Source organism: Penicillium mononematosum (genome assembly GCF_028829835.1).
Source record: "Penicillium mononematosum strain IBT 11891 chromosome Unknown utg000005l:1.0-9366267.0:1.0-9372171.0, whole genome shotgun sequence".
NCBI classification, from domain to species: domain Eukaryota; kingdom Fungi; phylum Ascomycota; class Eurotiomycetes; order Eurotiales; family Aspergillaceae; genus Penicillium; species Penicillium mononematosum.
Window position 1 is genome coordinate 7,370,671 of NW_026643275.1, and position 20,567 is coordinate 7,391,237.

At 49.4% G+C, this 20,567-nt stretch overlaps 7 protein-coding genes across 7 annotated transcripts; 3 read left to right on the forward strand and 4 right to left on the reverse strand.

Moving 5' to 3' along the window:
- Positions 1-991: 991 nt before the first annotated feature.
- Positions 992-2,570, forward strand: N7519_010994 (YchF/Obg family ATPase; the record flags this gene model as incomplete). Its single annotated transcript, XM_057297767.1, has 7 exons — positions 992-1,207; positions 1,310-1,470; positions 1,524-1,585; positions 1,644-1,786; positions 1,840-1,911; positions 1,962-2,217; positions 2,269-2,570. The coding sequence occupies 7 exons, from the start codon at positions 992-994 to the stop codon at positions 2,568-2,570; spliced, it is 1,212 nt and encodes a 403-aa protein (XP_057145649.1).
- Positions 2,571-3,318: 748 nt separating this feature from the next.
- Positions 3,319-4,462, forward strand: N7519_010995 (uncharacterized protein; the record flags this gene model as incomplete). Its single annotated transcript, XM_057297768.1, has 5 exons — positions 3,319-3,521; positions 3,726-3,926; positions 3,979-4,107; positions 4,170-4,233; positions 4,298-4,462. The coding sequence occupies 5 exons, from the start codon at positions 3,319-3,321 to the stop codon at positions 4,460-4,462; spliced, it is 762 nt and encodes a 253-aa protein (XP_057145650.1).
- A 211-nt stretch (positions 4,463-4,673) lies between these two features.
- On the reverse strand, positions 4,674-5,976 carry N7519_010996 (NAD(P)-dependent oxidoreductase; the record flags this gene model as incomplete). The annotated part of the gene is made up of 6 exons (XM_057297769.1): positions 4,674-4,942; positions 5,007-5,176; positions 5,232-5,403; positions 5,456-5,612; positions 5,708-5,892; positions 5,946-5,976. 6 exons carry the CDS (start codon positions 5,974-5,976, stop codon positions 4,674-4,676), a joined length of 984 nt encoding a protein of 327 aa, XP_057145651.1.
- Positions 5,977-6,594: 618 nt separating this feature from the next.
- On the reverse strand, positions 6,595-8,733 carry nop7 (mRNA-binding ribosome synthesis protein NOP7; the record flags this gene model as incomplete). Its single annotated transcript, XM_057297770.1, has 4 exons — positions 6,595-7,855; positions 7,905-8,496; positions 8,560-8,658; positions 8,712-8,733. 4 exons carry the CDS (start codon positions 8,731-8,733, stop codon positions 6,595-6,597), a joined length of 1,974 nt encoding a protein of 657 aa, XP_057145652.1.
- A 127-nt stretch (positions 8,734-8,860) lies between these two features.
- Positions 8,861-10,393, forward strand: N7519_010998 (GPI-anchored transamidase subunit GAB1; the record flags this gene model as incomplete). Its single annotated transcript, XM_057297771.1, has 5 exons — positions 8,861-9,044; positions 9,096-9,160; positions 9,224-9,426; positions 9,483-10,102; positions 10,155-10,393. The coding sequence occupies 5 exons, from the start codon at positions 8,861-8,863 to the stop codon at positions 10,391-10,393; spliced, it is 1,311 nt and encodes a 436-aa protein (XP_057145653.1).
- A 77-nt stretch (positions 10,394-10,470) lies between these two features.
- On the reverse strand, positions 10,471-11,436 carry N7519_010999 (N-terminal L-serine N(alpha)-acetyltransferase NAT4; the record flags this gene model as incomplete). The annotated part of the gene is made up of 2 exons (XM_057297772.1): positions 10,471-11,249; positions 11,355-11,436. 2 exons carry the CDS (start codon positions 11,434-11,436, stop codon positions 10,471-10,473), a joined length of 861 nt encoding a protein of 286 aa, XP_057145654.1.
- A 668-nt stretch (positions 11,437-12,104) lies between these two features.
- Positions 12,105-19,999, reverse strand: N7519_011000 (uncharacterized protein; the record flags this gene model as incomplete). The annotated part of the gene is made up of 4 exons (XM_057297773.1): positions 12,105-14,421; positions 14,532-18,374; positions 18,425-19,300; positions 19,368-19,999. 4 exons carry the CDS (start codon positions 19,997-19,999, stop codon positions 12,105-12,107), a joined length of 7,668 nt encoding a protein of 2,555 aa, XP_057145655.1.
- Positions 20,000-20,567: the final 568 nt, after the last annotated feature.

Below are 20,567 nucleotides of genomic sequence, written 5' to 3' on the forward strand. Positions count from 1 at the left end.
TTTATCGAGGTTGCCCGGACAGAAGATCTACAGAACTAGGTCCATATAAGAGAAGTCTGGGGTTGGGATCTGATTCGGATACCATTACAGGAAATCATTACATTAACATATCGATTGTTATGGAAATCATTCCCCGGGCAATGCTCTTCTAGAGTAGGTGTCCTAGAATTTGGCGCGAGACAGAATCAGGGTCCACCGAGTCATATTGGACGAAGATTTCTGGCATGAAATAATGCATGATGACTATAAACGCCACAAGGAAACCGTGAGACATGCCCAATCGGAGTCAGCAAAGTGCCACCAGACGAGGCCAGCCCGGCCTTTCGTCGCATATAGTATAGCCAAAACATATTTATCCGTACTTAGTTTCCCAGAATAAATGGATATGTAAACGAATGGATATATTCAGACGCCGATCTATATCTTCCCGTTCATATTGGAAAAGCGGGCACAGGTTTCACAGACTGCTCAGCACGGAAAGGTCCAGTGCTGACATTGAACAGGACCTGCACTTGCCGGCTGAGGTTGCAGCTGAGCTCTCTAGCACTTCGCAGGCCTCACTGCTACCGTTACCAACATATAGCCAAATCCATCAAGGTCATCGATGCAAAGAGCCATCTCTCGTGGAAATAGAGCACTCGTCTAGTAAAAACCGCCACGCGGTGACACAAGACTCAAATTCATGATCCTGGAGAAACATTTCTGCACCAATATGCTTCCATTGCTATGTGGACAATGTTGACTTTGTCTCGTAGGTACTAATTGGTATACCATACCTTGAAAGAACTCAACGCCTTAGCTCCATCATAAAGTGGGGCGTAGCCAACACGCGAAAATCTGAGATGACAGGCCAGGACGGGAATGTAATTGGCCTGTCAATTATTCCTTTCTCCCCACTCTGAAGGAATAAAGTCCCTTATTGAAAATTCCAGGGCACACTGGCCTTTAGCAACCGTAGACATTACTTCAAAACCCAGTACTAGACTCCAGTATGGCACCAAAGAAAGTAGTGGAAGCGCCGACAAACAATGTCGTCGCCTTCGGGCGCGTCAAGTCCAATCTCAAGATGGGCTGTATTGGCCTTCCGAACGTGGGCAAGAGTTCGCTGTTCAACCTCATGACGGAGCAGAGTGCTGCGGCAGAAAATTACCCATTTTGCACCATCGAGCCAAATGAAGCGCGCTGCGTTGTTCCTGATCCAAGATATGTATGTTCTTCCCTTTTTCCAATTTCTGTATAGGTATTCCCAATATATCTCACCCTTTTGGTCAAAATTTAATACGATGAGCCCATAACTAATGTGGGATAGGACTTCCTGTGCAATGTCTGGAATCCGCCGAGTAAATACCCAGCATACTTGCAGGTTACGGACATCGCGGGGTTAATCAAAGGAGCGAGTGAGGGCGCCGGTTTGGGAAATGCGTTCTTGAGTCATATTCAGGCTGTGGATGGGATGTACCATGTTGTCCGGTGCGTTCGTTGAGGAAACTCGAGGAATGAAGCAGCTACTTACCATGATATAGGGCGTTTGATAACGATGAGGTTCTCCATGTGGATGACTCCGTTGATCCTGTCCGCGACTTGGGTAAGCATTTCCCAGGGCTGAAGCAGAAGAAATAGAAGCTAATGATGCTGCGGTGCAGATACAATCCAGAGCGAGCTGTGCAAGAAGGATTTGGATATTCTTGCCAAAGCTAAGGTTGCCGAAGAGGCGATTGTGCGGAAGGCGGGAGGAAAATTCAAGATGCTGCCGCTATTCGACGAGACGACTGCTAAGATTAAGGAGGTATGTCACGATCTTTCCCTGGAGAGATGTGTAATTTGCTGACCCTTTTATAGCTCTTGGAACAGGATAAGCCTGTTAGAGATGGAGAGTGGACGAGCCCGGAAATCGAGTTGATCAACGAGAAGGTTTGTCCAGGATTCTATAATACTCAAGAGACAATACTAACAGTATCTAGTTGCGCCTCATCACTACCAAGCCGGTAATCTACCTCATCAACCTTACGATGAAAGACTACCTCCGCCAAAAATGCAAATACCTGCCCAAGATCGCAGAGTGGGTTAAGGCCCACGGTGGCCAAGGCTCAGATATTATCCCCTTCTCCGTCGAGTTTGAGGAGAAGCTGTGGTCCTTGAGGGACGACAAGCCAGCGCTAGATGCGTTCATGGCCGAGATCAAGGTCCAGAGCCGCCTGGGAAAGATAACCACCGAAGGTATGTTCCTCGATATTCACCATACGTATCCTATACTAACAGTTATGACAGGCTTCACTAAGCTGGGCCTGCAGTATTACTTTACCGCCGGCGAGAAAGAGATCCGCTGCTGGCCGATCAAGCGAGGAGCTCTGGCTCCACAAGCTGCTGGTGTCATCCACGGCGACTTTGAGCGCGGCTTTATCAAGGCCGAAGTTGTGGCGTACCAGGATTTCCACGACCTCTCCAAGGGCGAGAAGTCCATGGGGCCAATCAAGGCAGCTGGGAAGTACAGACAAGAAGGCAAGACTTATGTCGTCCAAGATGGAGATATTATACACTTCCAGTTCAACGTTGCGCCGAAGAAGAAGTAGAGACTCTTCGGAAAGGTCATTTTGCCTATTATCGCTGTTGTTATGTTGTTATCGCTGGAAAGATGTGGGGGGGTTTATTTCCTAGCCTACAACTACCGTGTTCCACTTCGCTAGTTATTGGATTACTGCTGTGCTAAATCCTTACAGTCTAGATTTCTCAAAGTTTTCGAGTGTAAGTGATATTGGAACCTGATGCTTTCTATTTTTTGGCACCGGAGGCTAACCATATTAACTAATGGGTCATGAGACATGTACGGTCTGAATCTTCCTTTACCAACCATGTTATAACGGTAAAGGAAGATGAAGGAACAATACTAGTATATATGTAGGGGTATATGTAGGAAGGAACGATAGGCGGAAATCATGAAATAGGAAGGATGGGAAATGAGATCACATCAGTTTAGGTCTTCATCTGTTCTTCTTACCCTCACAAATCTTCTGCTTAAAACCTCTACATTGTCTATCCTCACCTTTCTCTCACTTACCTCTCACTAACAGCATTACAGCCATCCTTCAAGCTTTTAGCTTACCAGTGATGGCTGATCCAGCTCCTGTTCTCTGGCATTCGGCCTATGCCATAGCTCGTGAATCTGAAGATCTAGAGGACGAGCCTCTGAGGTCTATCGATCGGTTAGCGTTACTAGTCCACTACCTCTACCGGTGAAAATGAAGACTGTGTCTGCTCTGGAACAGAGAATCGGTCCACTCTACCTAGAGATCCAAGCTATTATGCGCCGTCACAATCTCAATGCCACCAACCTTCCAGTGTGGGAAGATGAGCAAACCAGGGTATCCTGGCGGTGGTATCCCTTACTTCTCTATCTATCTCAACAGCTCTGACCCCAACATCCCTCCTCTCGATCCCATCAAAGACGACATCGTGAGACTCTTCCGCCAGCAGAAGGTCAACGCACATGTTCAGGTCATAAGCAGCACTGTCATCGCCCCTCGGTGTTCTTCATCGCCTCGACCCATCCTCCTGTGATCGCCTACGAACGAACCAAACACAATATTGTCGAGCTTCTCAACACGACAATCGGCAATAAGTGGCGATCGCGTTGCCTCTTCAATGTTGATTCAATGAGAGGTAAGGCGCAGCCGATGATCGTGGTACTTGTGGAGCCATGGACACGCGCAAATTGGCTCGATTGGCAGTCGAGGGGACAACAATGCAGGCACATTAGGCGGACTTGTCACATTGACTCATGGTGGAATTGTTCGCCGAGGCTTCCTCACGAGTCTGAACGAATTCGGCTCACTCAAGGGAGGGGGTTATTGCATTAAAAACGGCCGTACCACTGGTGTTTCTGCAGGCATCTGCAACGGACCAAAAGCGTACTGCAACTGGGACTCCAGGTGTGATCACTATACAAATTCTTAAGAAACATCGCTAATCAGTTGCCTATAGATGGGTGATGTTAGCGCAATACGCTACACAGATATATTTTATTGTCGCTAAGCTGTATGAAGAGTACATTGAGTACTTGGTTAAAGACACATTCTCTAGGGAACCCCTCGCAGATAGAGATGATGCTTCGTTCACTCTCGGCTTTAGGCTCGTCGGTGACGTCTCAGTGGCTGTTCGTGACCGATCGCCAGCTTTGACAACCTTGTCAAGAACCATAAGCATCTGCACGACCTTGCTGGGACACGTGTCCAAATTGTGAGTCGTCCCTTGCTCGGTACCGATTCAACGTATATGCATTAACGTTTCTCACAATTTCCAGGCTACCAGCGTTTCATACCCCCTCGATAGCAACGCATATCTAATAATGCGGCTACTAGGACCCTTCAGCATTTATTCCGCCGAAGAGATGCTGGCCTTTGGTTTTCTTGTTGTCGCGCTTACCATTGTCCAGAACCGGGATTGGAAGAAGAGTAAGGAGGATTAGATAGGAAATGAAAGATATATTCTTCCTAACATAGACTCCCGGACCTTAAAATTCAAAGATACATATTCCCCTAATTTGTGTGAATAAACCCTCTTTAGAAAAAGCCATCGGCTAGTATACGTCCTTCCGCGGTCGAGGCAAGAAATGCATCGGCTCCTGGAGACTCCCGCAGAAAACGTTGTCTGCCTGCGTGCATAGGTGTGGAAATACCCTATTGGAGAGAACGATCTTCCTTCCCAGTATCTCGTTCCTTCACAAAGGCATTCTCAAAGTCAAGGCCAGAATCCTGACGTATTATTCCATACCCGGACGATGAATCCAAAGGCCGGCCACCATGCGCATCTGAAAAGTCCTTCGCCCGTACCATATTGTCAAGTGCAACCTCGGCGACTTTTAATCTCGCGCCGACATCTTGTGCGCAACTGATGCCATGCTGAACATCCTTGATACCGAGATTCAAGTTGGACCAAGGGGATTGGCCTAGACGATATGATCAGCAAAAGAACGAACAACCGGGCATTCATACTTGACGCCATATCCATACCTTCCTCGGGTAGGTAAACGCCCTGCGTCATGCGCGTAGAGCTGGAATGCATCAAACTTCCAAAATTCAGCTCAAGCAACTTTTCAAGCATGTCTGTGCCTAGGTCGCTTTTCTCCGCTAGAACCTGGGCTTCTCCCACGATCTCCATTGTTCCTGCGATGATAAAATTACTAGATCGTGTCAGTGAGACTGCTATGGCGTCTCCTTATTTGTCGCAAATCTCACCCCAAAGTCTTGAGCAGGGTGGCCTTCTCAGGCTGATCCGACACAATCATCACCTCCCGAGCAAGGACACCTTTTCCGAAAGGTACTATTCTATCAATGGCTTTGCTAGGACCGCCCATCGCCATCAACACTGTACCACTTTCCGCGGCTGGAGTGGCTCCGAAGACAGGTGCTAGTGTAATACATGAGAAACCACAAGTCATAACTGGTATGAGTTCACTTACCAGCAACAAAGCATGCATTTCGTTTCTTTAGTCTTCCATTTGTCTTCTTAGTCGTATTAGGATGCACTGTGGTAGTGTCCACAAACAACTTTCCATCGAGATCTTTGACAGTCAATATCTGGTTGACGATAGCATTCAAAGCCGCATCATCACTGGTCTGTTTCTCATGTTAGCGATAAAGGCTGGCTCGTTCTAGATCTGCAGGGATCTGTAAAAGGTCTCGGTAGAATAAATGTCAATTGATATACTCACAGATATGAATATCAGATCACATTCGGTGACAAGCTGGGCGATAGACTCGCATCCAACAGCCCCAAGTAATTCAAGTGGCGCGCCGCGAGACGCTGTCCGATTCCAGAACTTTAACTGGGACTTTGCGTCTTGTTGGAGGGATCTTTGGACATTTTGTGCCATTGCAAGTCCCATACTCCCGAGTCCTGAGGGGAATTAGACATGTCAAGCCCGATCAGTTTGGTCTTAATTGCCGTACCTATCCATCCAACTTGTTCGTTCGACGCCATTGTTGATCGGTTCGTTTATAGCGTGTGTGTGCTGCTTGGTATGTATAGATTATTTAGTTGACATGTTCCGAGGCGAAAACATCAGCAAATATACGTGAGACCTCGGATGTGATCCGAGAGATGACTCACCAATAATATGCCCAGGCAGGTGCCCCGGGAGGATGCACTCAGTGACCTGCGGAAGCAGGACCATCATAAACACGCAAAATGCAACGAGGACCATGCTGAGCTTCTGGAGCGCTAGGTCAGCTTTGAATAACATCACGAGTCACCCCAGAAACGATCGACGACCTTGGGACAGAGTAACAATTCGGGACGGAGCATCAATTTGGGACTTATGCATCAATTGATGTAGATTCCAAATTCGATTTGCATGTGTTCACGTGAATGCACATAACGCTGCTGACGACACGAGCACGCCAATGTCAAAGGGCTTTGGGGCTACAAGATGCATGTTCTCTCAAGATGGCAGGAGCAAAAGTTATACATATAACTGGGGTGTTAATCCCATAAATAGCATTAAAACTTGACAAATTTTTGAGGTGCCTATACATGGGACATATCCAAACCGCAACGCCCGGCAAAAGCACTATCTAACATGCACAAATGACCCGAGCTTTAGTTCTTCTCACCCTTCTCGCCCTTCTCAAGCTTGCGTCTCTTGGAGCGAAGCTTGGCGGACTCGTCAGCGGTCTTCTTGTTGGAGTACATCATCTTCTCAAGCAGCTTGCGCTTCTTCCGGCTCATCATCATCTTCTGTCTCTCAAGCTCCTCATCCTCGCTACGCTTCTTGGCAGCCACCTTCTTGGACTTGGAGGACTTCTTCTTGGCGGCTTCGTCAGCAGCAGCGCTAGCGGTGAAAGGCAGACCAGCGGCTTCGGCCTCGAGCTCCTTCTGGTGCTGAGTACGGGCAGCCTCATCGTCATCTTCGGACTCGGATGCAGCTTCCTCATCAAAGCCACCGAAGTCCTCGTCTTCCTCAGACTCCTCTTCGCTCTCGTCGTCGTCGGTGCCGGCGACATCCATGCCTCCGTCGACAGACTCTTCCTCAGACTCCTCGGCAGTAGCAGGCTTGTCATCAGCCGCGGGCTCGTCCTCCATCTCCTCATCGCTATCAGAGGCCTCAGCGGCAATCTCGGCTTCATCCTCATCCTCCTGGTCGGCAAGGCTGGCGCGCGGGTCGTAAGCGCCGCGAGTAGCCTTGACCCAAGGGCTCAAGTGGGGTGGGAGAGTGGCACCGGGTGCGTAGAGATCAGCTCGGAGGAGCTTGCCCTCGTTGATGCAGTCCCAGACCCACTGGGGCTGGACGTAGGTACGGCCAGGGATGCGGGCTCCAGGCTGAACCTTCTGAACGGCCTTCTCATCGGCAGCGGGAATGGCGGGAAGAGACTCTTGGGGAAGTTGGGGCCGGTCGACAATCTGGTGAGTGATGCGGGGGTCGGACTCGTCGTGAGTGAAGGCTCCATCGCCCAGCACGGAAGCCCATCCAACGCGCTTGCAGCCGAATGAACGCAGAATGAACTCAAGGGGAGCCTTGGGGGCTTCACGGGAGATGTAGAACACGAAGGGTGCGAAGAGGGCACCGGCCTCGTTGCCGCTCATCGCGGGCTGGGGCAGAGTGTCGGCTTCAGGAGCGGCGGGCTCGAAGTGGTCGATAGCATCGGTTGGCTCGTCGGTAGTCTCGACCATCTCCTCGTCCGTACCCTGATCCAAACCGGCCTTCTTGATCACCTTGTCAACCTTGGCTTGAAGTTCCTTGGAAACTTCCTTGTTAGAGTTGCCGTTGCTCTGAGCTTTGCTAGCCTCAAGAGCCTTGGGCACGTCACCGACTGACCGGCCCTCAAGAGTGAAAGCTGCCAACTCGGCACCGTTCTCGTCGCTGCGGGTATCGAACTTAGGGGGGGTATCTCAATCCAATTGATGAGTACAGGCGGAAGTTGACGAAGCCCAGCAGGGTGGTGTAAAACTCGACAAAGGTAGCCATGATACGGTAATCGACGTCGCCATTGACACGCTGGACGAAACGGTATGGCACAAGCCACATAATGTCTTGGCCCTGGATGGTTGCCTGGTAGTAGATACCCTTAATGGAAAGGAAGGATCTGCGCAGAGAATTTGTCATGATCAGGTAGTGCTGGAACTCGTGGCAGAGGCGCTGGCAGAGCGCAACGGTCTTAGAAGGAACATGGTCGGTGGAGGGAAGGGTAGCGAAAAGGAAGAGAAGAGACAAAGCGTCGTCAAGATCACGAAGGGCATCGATAAAGGTCGGGTAGCGCTCTTTAATGACATGGTCCAAGGTGAGTCTCGGGGCGTTATTCTTTTCTAAGCGGGAGGCATCGCTGACTTCTCCACGGCCGAGAGAGCGGGCGATCTTCTTTGCAAGTGACTTCTGGTCACGGAACTTGTTAAGCAGAGGCTCGTGTAGCAGATACTGGATGTCCTTGGTGTAATAGAAGGTGGTGTTGGGCGTAGACGTCTTGGAGGCCTTCTTCTTATTACGGGGCTCGCGAGGGTAGATACCTGATATCGGAGATCATGTTAGTCTTGCGATTCAGATGAAATACCCATCAAAAAGGCAATTACCCTTGAAGATGCATAGTCGGCGGAAATCCGGCAAAGAGATCTGAAGTTTGCGCACGGCCTGAGTTCTGGTAATGTAGTTCTTGGCTGCGCCAGAGGTACCTGAAAGGAGTGTCAGTAAAGTCAATTGAAATCTCCGGTTCATTTCCACATACCCTTCTTCTTAATTTTACCCATGATGAGAAGTGGTTGTCAGAAGATTAAACGGGCTGCTGATAAGAAGAGGAAAAATTTCTCGATAACTTTTTTTTCTTACAACAAAGTGGTCCGTGCCCCGAAGGCGGAGAGCGCTGTTCCATACAACATGGGGACCAGCTGGAATCAACAACGAAACCCTCACCCCGTCATGGCTGTAGACCGACGGAAGATTGCTGTGTTTGGCGCGGCTTTTGTGCTGCGTCTGCTTCTTACATGTCTTTTCCCTTCATTACCTGATTTGCTAACGGGAAGAGTCGAAGTCTCAACACCTGTCAATAGCTTCAAACGCCGTACGTGTCTCCGACTACCGACTCCGCATTCTGTAAGCTAATTATGTGTAGTGCAAGAAGGCCTGTTTTTATACACAAGAAATGTGTCGCCTTATGATGGTGGCGTCTTCCACCAGGTTCGTGGATCTAGACCCCTCCGAATTCGTTCCTTGAATTGACCATTCGATCCAATGATCTAGGCACCGCTCCTCTTACCTCTGTTCGCTCTACTCCCCGATGCGAAGAGCTGGCCCTTGCCAACAGCAATTTTCTACTTCCTTGTCGACCTCTTGAACGCGTATGCATTGGTAACAATATCTGCGTCGGGCCAATCGGTAAAATCGAGGCTACACTCGGCGGTCCGAAAACATGTCCGATGGGATGGGGTATCCGTTGCAGCATGGTACAAATCGTCTGGCTTGACCAATTATATATATTTACATACTTACCATGGGATAGGTTCTTGTTCAATCCTCTCACTATTGCGACATGTTTAGCGCGGTCAACCAGCGTATTTACAACATCGGGAATCCTCTTTGCCGTCTCCAATGCAGTCGGTGGAAATAGCATCAACGCGATGCTAGCCCTGGGATTTGCCTCATACCTGTCCCTATATCCGGCGCTGCTCTTTATCCCGCTGGTCCTGCTATGTTATGACCGACGCTCGGAGGGGCCAACCCCACCCAATGTTGGATCTTTCATTGCTCAACACGCTGCCCTACTGCTGGCCAGTGTGGCAGGCCTGCTTGGTCTCTCATGTCTGATCACCGGTAACTTCTGGGAGTTCATCTCAGCAACGTATGGTTTCCATCTTTTGGTCCCGGACTTGACCCCCAATGTGGGTCTGTGGTGGTACTTCTTCATTGAGATGTTCGACTCATTTCGAGAGTTCTTCCTCGGCGTTTTCTGGCTTCACTTGGCCAGCTACGTGGGAGGTCTCACAACTCGCTTCCGCAGACAACCTTTATTCGTCATTACTGCACTCTTGGGTGTCTTCGCCATCTTCAAGCCATATCCCAGCATCTCGGATGCGTCGCTATTCTTCGCGTTGCTGCCATTATATCGCCACCTTTTCCCATGTGAGTATTCTCCTGAGCAAATCTCAGAATTACTTTGACTAACTTGACACAGTGATGCGTTATACCTTCTTCGCAGGCTCGGCAATCTTGTACTCCAGCCTTCTCGGCCCGGCTTTCTACCACCTTTGGATCTACGCAGGATCTGGAAATGCCAATTTCTTCTATGCCATTACCCTGGTCTGGAGCTTGGGTCTCTCCATCCTGCTGGCTGACACCGTCTTCGCCGCTCTCAGGGACGAGTGGGAACAAGAACACCCGGAACGGGTGGGCACAGAGGTGCGACAGGTGTAATGTATATTAAATTTTGCACATCACTATTCTCATATCAACTATTAGCATTCAACCCTTAACAAAGAGATATCCAGCTATTATAATTTCAACTTCTTCGACAAGATCAAATAGTCCACATCCTTAATAGTCCCATTGCGCAACTTGCGCGGTCGGGGCGAGTACTCGTCAACCTCATACCCAAGCCGCTCATAGAATCGCCGAGCAGGCTCATTCGACTTGAAAACCGTCAGCATAGACTTCTCCAAGCCAACAGCACGACCGATTCCCTCCATCCGACCCATAAGCAACTTCCCAACGCCCCGTCCCCGCGCCGTCGGCGACAAATGAATCTCGTAGCAGTACACAACCTCCTTCCCATCCTCGTAGGTAACCATAAATGACAAAAAGCCAAGCACATTCGGAGAACCAGTACCAGACGATGAAACAGGCCTGTCGCTTTCCTTCAGTGAAGATGGAACATTGCTGTCCGCGACATCGATCTGCTTCTCTCCCGGAACTTGCCCGCGGGAATCACTATCATTCGGCGTGTCGCGCAGAATCAAATACTTCATATCGGGCAATTTCATCTCTTTCCGCTTTTTGGTGCGCGACCAGCCTGCACTGGATGCGATGTATGCCTCGCTTGAGGTTTGCTCGACTAGATCCAGACATGCTTCTAAATCAGCTGTGGAGATTGTTGCCGCGGAGTAGACGTCCACACGTGGTGTGGGGGTCGTATCCTGCTGTTGCTCATCTTGCGATGGATGTGGTTGATCAATCGCATCATTCTTAGCTGGATCTCCTGCTTGCGTGGGAGTCACGTATTGAGCGATGAAGTCGCCAATGGATAATGCGTTGGTCTGTTCGACCAGTGGGACTAATGATAATTAGCACGCGTCATTAATTTAATTCAATAAGGTGAATCAATAAAACAAAAGCTTTGACGCTGCCTGTACTACGCTTGCAAGTGGCATTTACTCACTTTTGTTGGAGACGCGTCGGGTGGTTGTTCGCGGTCCTTTGGCTTTTAATTTGGTGACTCGGCCTTCTTTCACAGACGGCATGGCTAGATAAAAGATATTGGTAGGATGTTTGATCCCAAGACTGAAGTGCAGGTTGAATGTAGGGATTTTGGGTATGTGAAGAAGGTGAAGGGCCGGCGAACCCGGACTTTGACGGGAATGGGAAGTATATGCACCCGCAACAAGCCTAACAGGGGCATATTACGCCCTCAAAAGATAAATCACCGGGTTTTTTCCTTAGTGAATATTCCAAGAGACTGTTCAGTAGCAATTGAGTCACCGAAATACACGTTTCTCCTAATCTCTCTTGGTCCGGAAAGACATGATAGTCTGGCAAATATATATCCTGGGCCCTTCTGGGCTAGGATGTTGACTTCTTCCCATTGCCTAGTTACACTTCAGATAGACGTAACCCGAAAGCTCTTTTCAATGAACATGAAGCTAGTCGCTGGAGGTCTTTATATTCGACCTGTGCTAAACTACCGGTTTACGAGGCAAAGAGACGCAGTTCCGTCCGTAGTCTCTTGCCCAGCACGTACAGGGTGGGTCGAAATCAGATTCACTAATGTATCCCTTATCCAGAACATTGAAATACTCGAGTCTGTATGGATCTGTTTTCTCCAAGCTCAAAAAAACCTCTTGATCTAGTTCCCCGGTTGAAAACGCTTCATGGCCCGGTGAATCTCAGACGCGAACTTCAGCTTCTTGTGTTAAATCCAACGCAAGCTCCTGGGTATGATGAGATCCGGATTGTTTCCCAGAATCAGCTCTACACAGTCTGCCAATTCGTCCTCCAAACAAGCATTCAAACTCGCTTGGCTAACCCGCAGCTTTTCATCATGTTCCAACATCAACTTCAAACTATCAGCATCAACCCGTCCATCTGAAGTCAAAGTTTCCAGGAACTCAGAGGAGATTCGGAACTGAGAGTCGTGAGATAGCAGAATTCGAAGGTAATCTGCATTCATGCAAGCAGTGACCATAGCTTCGGATACCGAAATACTTGGATTGCGATCAAGGACTGACTGCAGAGTGTTCATGACATCTGTGGAATCCTCACCAAAGGACTTCAGGACCGAGACAACTACATTCGACGTGGGCAAAGCTTTGGGTTCTTGATCGAGCAGGACTTTGACCATATCTCGCCCCAAAAGACGGTGTCTGGCTAGTGTCTCGAATATGTCCGGTGTAATCTCGCAGCGAAGTTCATGTTGGAGCAAGATCTCGAGAATCCTGGGATTTGGAACAGACTTAAGAATTTCGGCAGTAATTTCAACGTCCTTGGCGCGCCCAAGAAGCATTTCCAGGCCTCCTGTTGAATTGGACCCGCCCGTAGATGCAACAACTCCGGCTATCACGTCTTGGGTGACAGGAAGACCCTTGTCGTACCGGTAAAGCGTCTCCAAAATTCCTTTGTTCGAGTACGATAGCAATTTCAATGCTAAAGCCACATCCGCGAGACTGTTGATTTTCAGACATTTGCTATACTTCAGAATAACATCCACAGCTTGTCGTCGGTTCTCATCACGGAGGGTATTGCTCGAAAGAATTGTTCCTATTGCACTTTGTCCCTCACAGCCATTGGCATTGGGATCGGCACCATGCTCAAGAAGGACCTGGATTTTCTTGAGGTCTCCGTACTGACAAGCGTAAAGCAAGGCTGTTCCAAATCTGCTTGAGGGTATGTTCACGTCGATACCCCGGTCTAGGAGATTCAGAAAGACCTTTTCCTGCCCGCCTTTCATGGACGCAATCAAGGGTGATCCGAGTTCCCCCCCAACGAAGTTTAAGTTGGCGCCGTGCTTCACTAAAACGTCGATCATCCACATATCTCCAATGTAGGAGGCGATTTCGAGCGGTGTACCGATTGCGGTGGCTGGAGGATTGACCTCGGCACCCGCTTGCAAGAGGATATCAACCAAGGTTCTGGAGGATGCATGCCTTCGGTTTCTAGCCAATGTGATCCGACTGAAACTGAAAACTTCTCTGTGCGACCTCTCTTCCTCTTCCGACTCTGACTCGTTATCAGAGATCGGCTCTCCAAAGCCCTCCAATACATTCTGTGGAAGAAGATCAGATAGACTCTCATCATTCCATTGCCACGGAAAGAGGAACGTTAGGAACGGCTCCTCTGGCATGGATTTGGAAGCCAAGAGCCCTTCAAAGACGGCACTAACTGGTGCCCCAAATTTGGTGCTCACATGCCGCACATCGGCACCTTCTCCAATGAGGAACAAGGCCAGGTCCACTCGCAGATGATACAATGCTGTATGGAGTGCTCCCTCATCATTCTCCATTTCGCTGTCAACCTTAATCCCATAAGACAGGATCTCCCTGACCGCATCAGTGCATCCCAAACGGCAAGCTAAGTTGAGCGTACGAGAGGTCTTTGGAACATGATCAAGAAGAAAAAGAAATAGCTTCTTATCTCCCCGCCGAGCAGCAAATTCGATGGCTTCCTCGCACGCTGAGCCCAATTCAGGGGCGTTCGAAAGAGCTTGCACGAGAGGATTTATCGCTCTTCGGGGAGCTCTTCCCTTCGCCGCATCTCGGAGCACGTTGATATCAGTGAGCCGATTGTAGAGGATCGCACCTGATCGAAGCAACAACTCAATTGCGTTCATGATGCCCTTCGAAGCAGCGAGCCCAAGTGGAGTTTTACCATCTTCAGCCCTTATGTTCACATCAGCCCCATGATTCAACAGAACTTGAGCAATGTCAATGTAGCCCTGGTAACAGGCTGCATGTAAACCGCTGGCGACATCATCACTCGAATACTGGCGTTTGGTTCCCCGTATATTCACATTTGCCCCTCTCGTTAGAAGAGCCTGCACCATTTCCATGTCTCCATTAGAGCATGCTGTAATCAAGGCAGGTGAATGGTCTGAGACTCCGGAGTCTATATTAGCCCCAGCTAGCAAGAGTAGCTTGGTGGTCTCAAGATCCTTTGCTTCCACAGCCAAGTGCAGAATGGCGGTTCCATTCTCGGGCTTGGCGCCAGCATTGAGAAGTTGTTTCAGAAGCAACCTGTTGTTACATTGGACTGAGAGTTGAAGTGGAGGTGTCTTTGCCGTAGTTTCCTTGGAGTCCTTAGAATATAAGTTGGGATCGGCTCCATGAGCAATCAATTCTGTGACAATTTCTTGATGTCCTCCAATAATTGCTGCTTGGAGGGGAGTTCCATGAGCACCATTATCGTGTTGACTTCTGCATTTGCGTCAAGGAGAAACTGCACGCATTCAAGGTGTCCAAACCGGGCCGCCGCTTGCAGGGCACAGCCGTAATAATGTCCGCATGAATTGACATCAGTCCCTCTATCAAGAAGAAGCTCGATGGAATCGATCTCCCCACTTGTTGCAAGCATTTGTAGCAACAGACTGAATCGTTTGCCCAAAGTGCGGATTTCCGGTCGAGACAGTAAAACATGCATGATCACTGCCCCTGGGCCAGTCGACAAAACGTCTTGCACCGACTCTGACTCAGTGAAGCAACCGGTATTGGGACGCCCGGAATAAAAAGGTGACCGCGGATCAGGTCCAAAGAAGTTCAGTGATGCGTCCAGTACAGACTTCCATTGCTGCTGCGCGTCGTCGAATGACCCAATGATAGCCCCAAACTCGAGCAATGCGTGCACAATGGGTAGCGCATTCAATTCTCTCTCTGCGGTCAGTTGTAACGGGGTGCCCTTTCCTGGGACATCGATATTCAGGTCTGCGCCTTTGGCGATCATTGTCCGAACCGTCTCCACCGAGAAATTCTGTACCGCAACATGCAGAGCAGTCATTTTGCCATCTAGTGTTTGGTTGACATCAGCGCCATGCTCCAGCAACAGGTTGATGACGAATTCTAGTGAGCGTATCTGCGTGTCGTCTGAATCTGGGATAGACTGAAGACACGCCTGTAACGCCGTCCTTGGCCACTTCTCATGGGAATGATACCGATACCTCTTACGAGAGGATCTAAGCTGCTTCTTCTGGGACTTGGCCAAGAGCTCAGGTTTCTCATTAACCATCACATCAATGTCAGCCCCAGCATTTATCAGCCACTGAGCACCTTCCTTTTGGCCAGCTGCGCAGACAGCATTCAATGCCTGAGTGAGAAGCAGTGGGTATGCTTCATGTTTCTGGATCCTCTCTGCTAGTGATATCATGATTGAAAGGGATCCTTCGCGGGAAGCATTGACAAATTCCTTCTGGAGTATCTCAGGAGACCATGGTCTTGCGCTCTCAGTCAATAAGTACTCCACAACCTCAACATGACCATTCAACACCGCCATCTCCAGGCACGCAGCATAGCAATCCCCGAGATCTTCCTTATCGCCATTTCTGCCGACGAGAAGTGCCAGCGATGACTTAGAACCATTTTCTGCAGCAGTATGCATTGCTTTTACCAAAGACTCGGACGAAAATGGAACATCGCTCTCAAGCAAAGAGTCAACAATATCGGATTCGCCAAATCGAGCTGCCTCCGCCAGACAAAGCTCGCGGATATTCTGGATCTCAAACTGGGTTGCCAAGCGAAGCCCTCGCTTGACACTAGGTAGTTGACCACCTCGGCAGCCAGCCAGCGCCAGCGGAAGTGTGTGGGGAAATTCAATAGAGCCATCAAACTGGAGTCTGTGATCCTTTTGGGAGCTATCACACTTGGAAGCTCTTTCAGGGCTCCCATTGCTCGGAAGGCTCCATTTCCCTTCGTATTGAATGAGAATCTCCATGATCTCCCCGTATCCGCGGCTAGATGCGATCTCTAGAGTCTCGCGAACATAATGGCGTAAGTCAACCTCCACAGATGTGATGGAATCGACCATTTTGATGTGACCGTGTGTACACGCAGCCAAGAGTGCTTGTCCTAAATGAGAGGCTCCCATTCCAAGCCTCTCCCTGTTGGCAAGAAGTCGCTCAACTACCTCCAAGTGGCCACCCGAGGCTGCAACTTCCAATGCATAATAGTCTCTTTCGCCACGCATGCCACGACCGTGACGTGCTCTACGTTCGTAAATTGACTCTGGTATATCATTGTGAGAGACAGGTAAATCTCCGCTGTAGCCGAGAATATCCTCGAAGCTGGAGACGAAAGCTTCTGGGCGTTGTTGATTAGCGAAAACTTGCCGGGGACGCTGAGAATAACCGCGAAAGCTTGGCGATGCACAGCGCAGGACATCTTTAAACCTGCTCCGTGGGACCCTTGATGCCTGTGCCGTGCCGTGTAACAATCTATCAATCAAAAAGGTGTATCCCCTTTCAAGGAAGTAACCAATAACTCCACCTTGACCACCTTCAGCTGCGGCATGGAATGCGTCTTTGTATCGGCCCTTTGTGTCTATAGATGCGCCAGCACTCAGAAGAGCCTCAGCCACGTCAAGGTGGCCGCGATAGGCAGCAGCTTGCAGGGCATTTCCAAAAAAGCCGCCTTGATTGTGGACATTGGCGTGGAACTGAATCAGGATATTCGTGACGGACAGGTGGCCTTTCATTGCTGCGGCTTGAAGTGCATCCCCCAATGGTGTTACAAAGTTGACAGCTGCACCCCGAGACAAGAGGTTGCGCACAGCGTTCTCATGGCCCATCAGGCTTGCAGACCTGAGGGGAGTGCCAAATGGTCCTTCTTTCTCAATGTCGTAGCCCTTGTCTAGACACAAATTGATGATCTCAATATTTCCAAAAAGGGCGGCGGTAGCTACTATATCAGCGGGCAGTGAGCTCTCCTTGAGCAGCTTTCTGATGAAGGTAACCTGTCCTTTTCGAATGACGGCAGTCACAAATTTCGGAGAATTCTTCTTTAGATGGTTCGTAGAGTTCTTAGGTGAGAATTTCACCAATTCCTCCATGACCCCGGAAAAGCCAGCTTGAGCAGCGGCTTCCAAAAGCCAGTTGTTGTCCTTCCGGTCGACCTCGGACTCGTTACATGGGCTTTGTAAGTAGCTCTTGAGTAGTAGCTTGCAGAGACCTTCCTGGCCTGTCATGAAACATGTTCTAAGAGCAGGCTCGATCTTCATGGTATCGTAATACGTCTCTTGATTGAGAAGAATGGTGGCCACCAAGGAATGACCACTAGCACATGCAGCAGATAATGGGTCTTCCCACTTTCCTCGTGAAACACCCGGATCTGCGCCTAAGCCGAGAAGAGCATCCACCAAATCATGGTTACCATACGCTGCGGCAAGGTACAGTCCGGTATGGCCTTGCAAATTGGTCATATCAGCGTTAAAGGTGGGACTCTGCACTGAAGTGTCGAAAATGGACTTCAACCCATAAATGCAGGCAGTGAAAAAAGCCGATTGTGATTTGCTCATCGCGGCGTTAAGCTCTTTCTTTAGATAATTACCAGTGAGAAGGAGCGCAGATGCATCATTGGCAGCCTCCAGCCAGAGCTGGAAGGCAAGTCCGTCGTCGTTGAGAATAAACTCTTCCAGCTCTTCAGCCGCTTGTTCACTGTCGGCTATGCCTGATGCCGTATAATGTTGAGCCCAATAGAGAACGGCGTACTGATGATAATCCTGACTTGGAAGCAGCACAGTTCCGATCTCGATAGGTAAAACGTAAATGCATGTATTGAGGCAGCTTAGCGCAGCGACTCTGTTCGCACTCGGCTTAGCGAACTCAGGCTTGGTCTCCAAGAACTCCTTGAATGAAACGTGCGCAAAGCGCAAAGTGTCCAGTTGGTTATCCACAGTAATCAGGTTCGAGCAAATAGACAGAAGCTCTGACAAACTTATTATGTGGTCCTCGGGAGTTCTGCTAGACACCGCAGCAACGAACGCAGTGCATGAAAGGGGTTCACGCATACAAAGCAACCAGGAGAAGGCCCTGGCTGCGATTTTATATGTCAAAGAATCTGCCTGTGCGAGCTTTCCAAGGATGTCCGAGTACAGGTGATCGATGCTAGCTGAGCTTTTTGGAACAGCATTTAAAGCCTCCGAAACGCTACTTGCTGATCTCAATTTGCATAGCAGTTCCAATTGAAGCTGCACCCACAGAAACCTATAACGAGGTTAGCTCACTTCACAAAAGATTTTGCTAGTAGAACTCACATTTCTCCAGCTCGGTTCAGCAGAAACTGGGTTAGCTTGTGTCGTAGGTCATCCGAAACGTTTCCATCAAGGAGGTTCCTGGCCGAGATAGAAGTTGACACACAGTGCTCAACAAAGACTTCCATATCCTGGCGAGTATCCGTGTCCTGCACGCGAAGCATTGAAGCATCTTGCAGAACTGCCATCACATTGCTATTTTCTCGACTAGAGAGGAATACTTTCACCACGCTTGCAGATTCGTCTCGGATTCTAATTAGCTCATTAAGCAACTCATGTCTTCGGTGCTCTTCAACTTCGTCGACTCCGTCAACTATAATTACGGCTGGATTTGCACCTAGGATGTTCAGAATCAGGTCGGTACACTCGGTGGCCCGGAGCCTCGGCTTCTCAAAGCCATCTAATTTGGCCTCCGCCTCTCTGCGTGCGTACTCAAGGGTAATCGATTCATGCACCTTGAGCCTTTCTCTATCGACAATAGCAAACTGTCGAGTGAGAGATCGCATCACTTCGTCCGGATCTGCCCAAGAACGGCCCAACCGGCTATCTCCGCAGTAGAAGTAGGCCATCGGTGCACTAAGAGAGTTCAAAGTGTGCTCACGTAGGTAATTGTCCACAACGGCTGATGTGAGACAGGTCTTCCCAGACCCTGGAATTCCATACAGCAGAAATATGGACGATGAGCTTGACCCTTTCCATTCTGTATATTGCGGATGGCAAAATAGCCACTGGCCTGAATTTGACAGTCGACCCTCGGAATGTCGCTTTTGGTGATGAGTATAAGGAACAGAGGACAGCCAGTCTATAATAGCGCGAAATTTCTTCTCCTCTAGCGTCTTCGCATACGTCATTGAGGCATCGACTAGGCGACATATTGGGCTTTGGAGGGTCTCGAGTATCTCGCGAGTCTTGTCGACTTGTATAAACGTCTGTTGCTGGATTTAACCTGATGATTTCTTCGTCTAGCTTTGCGATTTGATCGATCTCCTCGATCTGAGACGTTCCAAACACGCTCTTTACCATACGTTTTGCTGCCGGCTGACCGAAACATTGAATTCCATGGGCCAGAAAAGTGAGGATTCGTGTATATAGACCAGTCAGTCCACGCTGCAGGTCCGCTTGAATGGCAGATCCCCTTTGCAGGTAGAGTGCCTCAAAGGCCGCGTAGCGAGCGATCAAAAGCGAGACAGATTCTAGGCCATGGACCGTAGACTCGAAGCAATGACGGTCGCTCACGGCCACATGCAGCAAAAATCGCACACCAGCCCATGGGAGTGAAGCGCTGCCTGGGTCGAATTGAACAGCCACATCGACGACAGCGCTGAACTGGTTCACCCATGCGATGATCTTGTCGAACAGGTCTCGAAGGACTATTGTCTTGCCGCGCAATTGAACTTTCCAACGCTTCTGTAGGCACAGCTTCTTTTTTCTTTCCGCCTCCTTGAGGATGGCCGACACAATATCGCCCTTTTGGACTTTCAAAATGTCACCCAGGCTCTCTTTCAAGTGCGAATCGAGCGCCTCCAGGGCGGTTAACCACAGACCAGTCCCCGATGAAGTGTTATTGTAGGCGCTCATGCTGCAAGATTGGGAAGGACTGAGCATAGCGTACTCCAGGAAGATTGTATCTCCACTATTCCATATGCCCAAGAGGGCCTCATTAAAGAAACAAGATCCATCGTCGTTTGTGTCAACCTTTGAAGCGACCCCCGCTTTTAGCAGTCTCAGCCCCGGGGGCTGTGAGATCTGCGCCCGTCATAGTATTATGGTCCGAGCGTAGGCTGAGCACTCACCCTTAGAATAAATAATAGATGGATGCCTCTGACCATCTCTAAATGATCCGCGAGCATCCAATCAGAATTAGTGAGGGCTCACTGAGCGTTCATTGGATCTCCTTCACGTGATGAGTACTAGGTATACATAGCTCACTGATTCTGAGTCCAGTCCGAAATCTATGTACTCAGTGAGCCTGACTCTGAGCACCCTCATAAAGCAGCAGCAGCTAAGATAGGCAAGCCCTAGCAGACAGAATAGGTGCATTCGCAATCACCTATTGTACATAGCCTTGGAGGTGGAGGTTTTGTGGGACGTCCTTAATAATCCTTTCGTCACCACTAAAGTGGATCGCCCAAAACAGGCAAAACAC